Source organism: Pteropus alecto, unplaced genomic scaffold, assembly GCF_000325575.1.
Source record: "Pteropus alecto unplaced genomic scaffold, ASM32557v1 scaffold22, whole genome shotgun sequence".
In the NCBI taxonomy this organism is placed as follows: domain Eukaryota; kingdom Metazoa; phylum Chordata; class Mammalia; order Chiroptera; family Pteropodidae; genus Pteropus; species Pteropus alecto.
Window position 1 is genome coordinate 14,448,278 of NW_006434839.1, and position 8,141 is coordinate 14,456,418.

The window sequence follows — 8,141 nt, forward strand, 5'->3', positions numbered from 1 at the left end:
AGGCTAATCTCTTGGTTGTATTTAGATATTTGCACAGATATTTATTTCCAGTTAACTATCTACAATTTACTTGCATATATAAAGCTGTTTTAAAATTCCCATTAGACAATTTCTGATGTTTAATGTTTCCTTTATTTTTGAAAAATATCTTATTCATTGGTAAATGTACTAATGTGAAGACAGTATGTGAGCAAAAATAAAATATCGACTGAGTAATAATAAAATGCCCCAAAGAGTGTTAATTGATAGAGTTTATCTAACTGGGTGAATCCATGTAATGACAGGTTTTGTACCACCTGAACTGATAAAGGTTTTTATAATGACCCGGATGAATACTGTGGATAACACCTTATTATGTTTGTGGATATAACAAAGCTAGGAAAGCTCTCTGATCATTGGGTGAAGGACCTAGAAATCCCCCCTAAAAAAAAAAATCCGGATAAACTGAAACAATGGACCAAATAAATCTAGTGAGATGAAATGTGGCTTGCTGAGGCACATGTAAGAATATTTTAGAAATTTCTGTTGTTTATAAGCACAGTATTAGTCAGTTGATATGACTGCCAAGAAGAATTCATTTTTCGTTTGAATTAATAAACTTAGAATGTGGGATGTGGTCTTCCTACTCGTCTCCGTGCTGGCCACGCGATCCTAGGAGAATCATGATCAGTCTACTTACTACATTTTAGGAGGGACATTGCTATTTTAGGAGTTTCATTTGCATCATATTATAGCTTTCAAAGTTCTTTCTTATACTTAGTTTCATTTAACTGTTTAATGCTTAATTTATGGACAACGCTTAGGACGCTGGAGGAACTGGCAAAGTTTATTCTGGGAAAGAGAAGACCCACACATACTGCAGTACCTGTCTTCAGGTTCCTGAACTGCTCTGTTGAAGAAGAAGACAGTCTTTTTTGTCTTAGCATAAAACTAGAATCCTAGTTTTGTGGAAGTCAAAGGGACCTGGTTTCAATTTATAACTGTCTGAAATTAGAATTGGCATCATTGTGAGGTAATAAAGTGAGTGTGTATGTATTTTAGTTTTAATAGGTTCAAATGGAGGCTACTTGGTATGGACTGTGTAAAAATTAATGCATTGATTGCAGTGGTGTGTTGTCCATGGTGTGTCTTTTAATTCCATGTGAGGTGCTGGTATTCCCTTTCATCTGTGCCATGCTCTGAGCAGTGGTCCCCAGTGCTTTGGGTGCTAGGGACCAGTGCTCCTATGAGAATCTAATACCTGGTGATCTGAGGTGGAGCTGAGGCCATGATGCTAGCACTGGGGAGCGGCTGCAAACACAGATGAAGCTTTGCTCACTTGCCTGCTGTGGGGCCTGGTTCGTAACAGGCCATGGACTGGTACTGGTTGGGGACCCATGCTCTAGAACATTTATCCTGATAGTTCAGCATCTCTGATGGATACCTGCTTTAATTAAAGCAATTTATGTTAAAACTTGAAAATAAAAAGTTTAAGTTTCTTGGAAATTCTCAACCTTAAAATGTTAAAAAAGAGATACAATCAAGTTCAAATCTACCCAAAAGGATAATTGAAAAATCGGTTGTCCAGTCTCCCTGTAGGATAATAAGATTTAAATTGTGTGATGTATTGTAATCTCTGAGTTTAAAAGATGTCCACAGTTGGTGTTATAGCTTACTTAAATCTGAATTAAAATTTGAGTAGGTGAGTCCTGTGTTTTAAAACCTAAAATGAATAAAGTGGTTTAAGTTGAAAAATCTTTTTCACCTTTATTTTTCATGTGTCTGATTCCCACAGCCATCCTTCTTCCATAGTTTCTGAGTGCATATGGAAGCAAATTCAAATACAAGTTTTGATTTTGCCTCTTTTCTATGGGAGTGGTGGCTTATTTTACATACTGGTCTATATCTAGCTTCCTTCCCCTAGACTAAAGATCTTTTCATATCGGTACATAGGAGTATATTTCCTTTTATTTCTAGAGCTGATAGTATTACCATTGTTTGTAGTATTGTTTACTTATTTCTCTATAAAAATTTAGGTTGTAGGCTTTTTTTTTTTTTCCCTCCCCGCGATAAGGCTGAGCTGCTACGGTGCTAAGAATGGAGACTGACTCAAATTAACTGCAGTTCCATTCAGGATTTCTCTTTTAAGTTGCAAGATTCTAGTAGACTCTAGAGAACCAAAATAGTTACATCAGACACATATTGCCAATGCATTTGTTGTCTAGGTGGGAGACACATTTCTGATGCTTTTTACTTCATTGTCTTCCCAGAATCCTTCTCTCGTGTAGATTTAATTTGCATTTTGGGTGTTATAGATGAAGTTAAGCATGCTTTCATAGCTTAACTGTCATTTCTCTGTTTCTCTGAGCATATCCATTTTGTCCATTTTTCTATTAGATTATTGGTTACATTCCTGTCAATTTCTAGGATCCATTTTTTTTTTTTGAAAATTAGCTCCTTAGAATATGAATTACAAGTATTTTTTTTCTAGTTAGTCTTTCCCAATGATTTTACTTATGGTATTTTTTTTTTGTTATGCTAAACTTATCTTTGCAGTTATGTTTATGCATTTAAATTTATGATGTGTGGATTTTGATTCATGGTTAGAAAGGTCTTTCTCATACCAGGGTTTAAAGGAATTCTCCCATTTTATTTATTTTTTAGTTAGTAACTTTACAGTTTCATCTTTTACATTAAAGGTTTTAATTCATTTCGATTGTAATAATGTGTATTATGGTCCAATTTACTTTTTTTCTGCATGGCTTCCAGTTATTTTAAAATCATCGATCGAATAAATCTTTTATAACTGATTTTAGGTATAATAAGGGTATTTTATAGTACATCTCTGATTATATCCATTTCTTGGGTCTATTCCATCAATCTTTATTTGTCGATATGTCATGTAGCTTATTTTGATAATGCAAACAATATTTAAGGAACTCTGCTTTCTGACAGCTCTCCACTGCTAGATTTTAAATTTCATTTTTTTTTCCTCCCCATATCTTTTGTGTGGAAATGTGGACTTCTCTCTACTAATGAAGTATCCATTCATTGTATAATATTTGTTGTCATTTTATGTCTTAAATGTAACTGTAATAATTTTTATTCATTAAAAAGTTGAAGCCTGATATTTATTCAGATGACTCTGGCATGTTTAGTGAATTACATTCTCCCTTTCGATAATATGAGGGAAATAAAAGCAGGTACCTTTTGTGTATGTGTACTAGCAAGGCAAAGTAAGTCCATGGCTTTAGCTCTCTAAGCAGGGTTGACAAAAGGGACCAGATGGAGATAGGACAGCATTGTTGGAGTTTCAAAGAAGATGGTTTACTCAAATCTCCTTTCCTTGATTTGTATTCATGAATTTTCCATGCCATAATTACCAAAAAGTAACTTACTGATACAATAGCTAGTTACACACTGGTAAACTAGTAATTGCAAAGATTCAGAGACATTTTTAAATAACAAAGTGTCTGATCAAAGAATATTGAATGAAGAAATCCATAGTTTCTAACTTTTGAATTATATTTATTTTATTTATCAAATGAGGGAGTTAGGACAGAGGATAGTTTATATCTCCTCTAGTTCACTGGTATTCCCATATACATTTCCATTATTTTGTCTGGATACTTGGTTTGCAAGTCGAGCCCTTCCTGGACGTTCCCAGGTCTTGGCAGCTAAAGTGCACTTAGCCGTCTTGCTCTCAGCATTTGCTGTCCTATCTCCATCTGGTCCCTTTTGTCAACCCTGCTTAGAGAGCTAAAGCCATGGACTTACTTTGCCTTGCTAGTACACATACACAAAAGGTACCTGCTTTTATTTCCCTCATATTATCGAAAGGGAGAATGTAATATAATGGTGATGTTTCTGCATTTCAACTTGTGTTAGCTCTCCCTAAAAGGAAGGAGATAACCTTAGTAAAGAAATGGAATGATTTTCTCTCTTCACTTCTCAGAGCAAGATATTTTTTTACACTGGGGTACAATAGGACACTTCTTTATCAGTCTGTTACTACCAGCAACAGTATCTTTACAAACTGTCTTGTTTGTTAGACTCCTAAATAAAACCCATCTTGGAAAGCGTTCATCTCTCATATTTGAATGGCATTTTAATAAGCCTTTTGAACAGATTTAAACTTATTTCACATCAGCCTTCTTTTCGAAGCCAAATCATACCAGTTTGTTTAGTCTTTCTAATCCTTTAATCATTTTATCCTCAGCAGATTTCCAAATGCTTCACATCTCTCTGTAGAATCCAGAACTGGACTGAGTTCTTGAATAGTCTGATGAGGATCGAATGAAATGGGAAGATTACTCCTGTCCTTTTCCTTATGCATCTTGGGATTTGTTGTTTTATCTGCAAGACGCTGTTGTTCTCTCTCCAGTGAAGCTTTAAAAAATACGCTTCTTCATAACCTAATGTGCCCTCTGCTGGTGAAGTTTATGCCCCCGCAGCTGTGCAGGGCTCTGTGCTCAGAAGGGCCCCAAGCTTGCTTTAATGCCTTGTTCTTGGTGTCCTGAAATTCTTAAATTTTTAACAAGGGGCTCTTCATTCTCATTTGCACTGGGCCCTACAAACTAAGTAGTTGACTCTGCCTGTAGTCGATGACTAGAGGACACGGTTGGTGAGTTGTAATTCGTGTCTAGCCCACCACCCTCAGTAATAATTACGGTTGCTAGACCCAAAGTGAAGGCATATGATTGTAAACTTGTACTCCTCTCCTTGGTTCACAGTTCTTCCCCCAGCGACCTTAAAGGTGATCACTGCCCACTTGTTGCACCTCTGCTTTCTTTCGAATTTGTTTCCTCCTTGTCATTCCTTTATTGATCTTAACCCAGTCATTAACGGACATATTTGTTCATTGAATTCAAATTTTTGACATCCAACAGATGTCCATTCCAGAGAATTCTTTCTCAGAACCCCTCTGTCCTTTGCTGTCTTTCTCCCCGTTATCTCTTGTCCAAGGCTGATGGCTGTCCACTCGCCTCCGAGAATGCTTGTTCTCTCTGCCCTCTCTGTTCAGGACAGCTGGCAGTTTTACACACATCGGTTTCTCATCCTATCTCTGCAAAGAGGCCAGGGTTGTAGTCACAGAAATTCCCTCTGGAATAGAAATTTGGATTTCATTGCGATATCAGGACTGTAGAGTACACGGGGGAAGTGAATCGGAAACGTGTTACAATTGAGCCATAAGGATAAATAGTAGGAGTTTTTAGATTTTGTTTTTCGTTACCATAAAGTTAATTCTGGGTGTCACATTTAATACACATATAGCAAATATAGCTTGAGAATCATTACATTTCATGCATTGGCTAGTTTTTCAGCTACTTTTCTCTCTCTCTCTCTCTTTTTTTATAGCTTAACAAGCAGCAATTGCAGTTACTGAAAGAACGGTTCCAGGCCTTCCTCAACGGGGAAACCCAAATTGTAGCTGATGAAGCGTTTTGCAACGCCGTTCGGAGTTACTATGAGGTAAGCTGGAAGAGCTTTGTTTTTTGGCATTCTGACGGTTTCTTAAAGATGTTTAAACATGGATTTCCCATCATAATAAACTCACTAGTATGATTTAAAAAAAGGCGTGAGTTTGCAGTCTTCCTGAAAGCACTGTCAAGTTTATTTTGCAGTCTAAAAACTCTAATTCCACAGCTTGGTTTTGAGAGATAAACAGAGTTGGAAGTCATTCACATCCATTCAAGGAGAAATAAAGTTAAGAAAAATCTTTTGGCAGTGATCGATACAGCCAAGTATAGCTATCTTTGGGTCCACATGTCTGAATTATCCTTTTTAATGGGGATTTCAAAGCAAGTTGCCATCTTGTGCCATTTTGTTCCCTAAACTTTATAATAATTAAGACCAGTAACTAATTTCGAGAGGATAAATTGAATTCTCTTGTCCTCCTGTAGGAATAATACTACCGATACCATCTTGCTGTTTCTTCTTATTTTAGTTGGTGACTCATCAGGAATCCTCTGTGGGTTTCCTATGAGCAATGGTTTTTATACATGGTCATTAGCTGCTTCAGTGAGTTGCCAGTAGATATTAGGCTTAGAGGATTCTCTTTTTTTCCTAAGCATCTCAGAGTCATTGGGGGAATGGATTCCTTCCATTGCGCAGATACTCTAAACCTTTCAGCCGAAGAAGCAAAACATATATTAAACTAGTAAAAAACAAAAATGTGGAGACGCAATGTGTCTGAACTTCCTGGGGACAGGGAATAATATCTTTGCACGAAAACTAAAGGAACTGGATATACGTATAATTGGTTGAGTTTGTAATTCATTGATGGTATGCATCAGAAGTTACTTACTGCACCCAAGGGAGGTTTGTATTCCCCCAAGCGTCAGCCTGTTGAATTGGATGAAAGTATAAAGGAAGTCTTGCTTCCCAGTTATGTGTAGGGCATGAATCTAGCAGCAGTAGTGGATGTTGTCTAACTGAATTTTGACTCAGAATATCTCAACAAGTATAGGACCTCAAAAATCTTAAATACAGGATGCTACATTTCATCTTGCAAGACTCTAGAGCCTAGTCTTTGATTCAGAGTCTTACAAGATGAAATCTTCCCCTGAGTCTTAAAAGATGAAATTTAAGAGCCTTTACTTGCATTATGTAATAAAACAAAAGAAAGCCAAAAGTCTATGTTCAGGATGAAGGAATGTGGCTAAGAAAAGTAATTTGTGTAAAAAAAGATGTCATTTTAAAAATAAAACAGCTCCTTTTTGGTAAATGTACTATGGCACTGTACATGTTAACATTAGGAAAATGAGAACTGGATGAGGGGGATGTGGGAACTCTTTGTACTATATTTGCAACTTTTGTGTGAATCTAAAATTTTTCCAAAATAAGTCTATTTAAAAGATGTAATCATAATATGATGTGGCTACAGTTTAGTAAAAGGCACACTTAAGCTGTGTTAATGAAAATATGGTAACTCTAATGAAGGAGAGAGTATTTCCATTGTATTTATATGAGATTGGTGTTCTCTTCTGGGCATGATATTTAGGGTTATCAGGTTTAAAACATAATTTGTAGTTTACTTGAAGGAACTGAAGATGTTCAGGCTGGAGATAGATTAGGCTTGTGTTGCACGTGGTCCCAAGAATAAAACTAAGACTAAGATGGAAGCTAAGTGGGGAAAATAAGAACCTAATACCGGCGGAGTTTGGTCACACTGGCCACATACTGGACGGACTGGTGAGTGCAGCATCACTGGAGGCCAGATTCTGGCTGCATTTCACAGTCAGTTGGGAGGCACACTGTACATACACGTCCTAGAGCTCTGCTGGACTTTCTGAATCAGAATTGCAGAATTTATAATTTTAAAACCTCCCCAGATGACTTTCTTACAACTGGTAGGTTGCTAACCAATGGAATTAGATGATTACTTGCTAGGGTTGTTACAGAGAGAGAGATAAGTATTGAAGGGGCGGTTGGACTAGGTGACCAGGGGTTTTCTGTTCTATTGATAATATTTCTAGCCACTGTTGACTTGTGAGACTGTATCCAGCTTGTCTTTGCACACTCCTCCAAGTGCCGTCAAGATTTTTGATGTTAGTGATGGGTTTACGGAGACTACAATCTGCTAATGTTAATTTCTGATTAACATTTAGGGAGTTATTTCCCAGGTGGCACAGAGTTGATAATCAAACTCTTGCATGAGTAAGTACATTTTGTTGGAAAAATAAGGTTAAAAAAATGGCTTTTCAGTTTTTTCCCCACAAGAATTTTTTCCTTTTTTTGATGTTTGTGTACTTTGCTATGACTAACAGTTTCTGGTAGTCTCTGCTATTACTGCCTTTATGTAGTATTTTTATAGCTTACCAAAATATCTGTTTTTTTCTTCCAATATCTCTCTGTGATAAAGTGTGCAAATATTGCTACCCACAAGTTGCATAAATAGAAACTAAAGCTCATGGAGGTTAAGTGACTTGGACAGTGTTACCTACTTGGTTAACATCTAAGTTATATGTAAATCTAAACTTTGGACTCTTTCTGGTATGCCACAGTTGTGTCATAGTTGCCATTTTGAATATAATGTGCCTGGTACTATGTGAAGCACTTCAAAAAAATATTTTTAATTTTTAGAATAAACCTTTTGTACAGAGTTATTCCCGTCTTAGAGATGAAGTGACTTGTGCCCAAAGCCGCAAGATAATTAAGAG

At 36.6% G+C, this 8,141-nt stretch overlaps 1 protein-coding gene across 1 annotated transcript in view; it reads left to right on the plus strand.

The window, feature by feature from the left end:
* CADPS2 (calcium dependent secretion activator 2) overlaps positions 1–8,141 on the plus strand; it is a 472,387-nt gene that overhangs the window by 107,455 nt on the left and 356,791 nt on the right. The window contains exon 3 of the mRNA XM_015588309.1: positions 5,338–5,451. Within this exon, the coding sequence (XP_015443795.1) occupies positions 5,338–5,451 (114 nt within the window). The remainder of the gene's footprint in view (positions 1–5,337; positions 5,452–8,141) is intronic.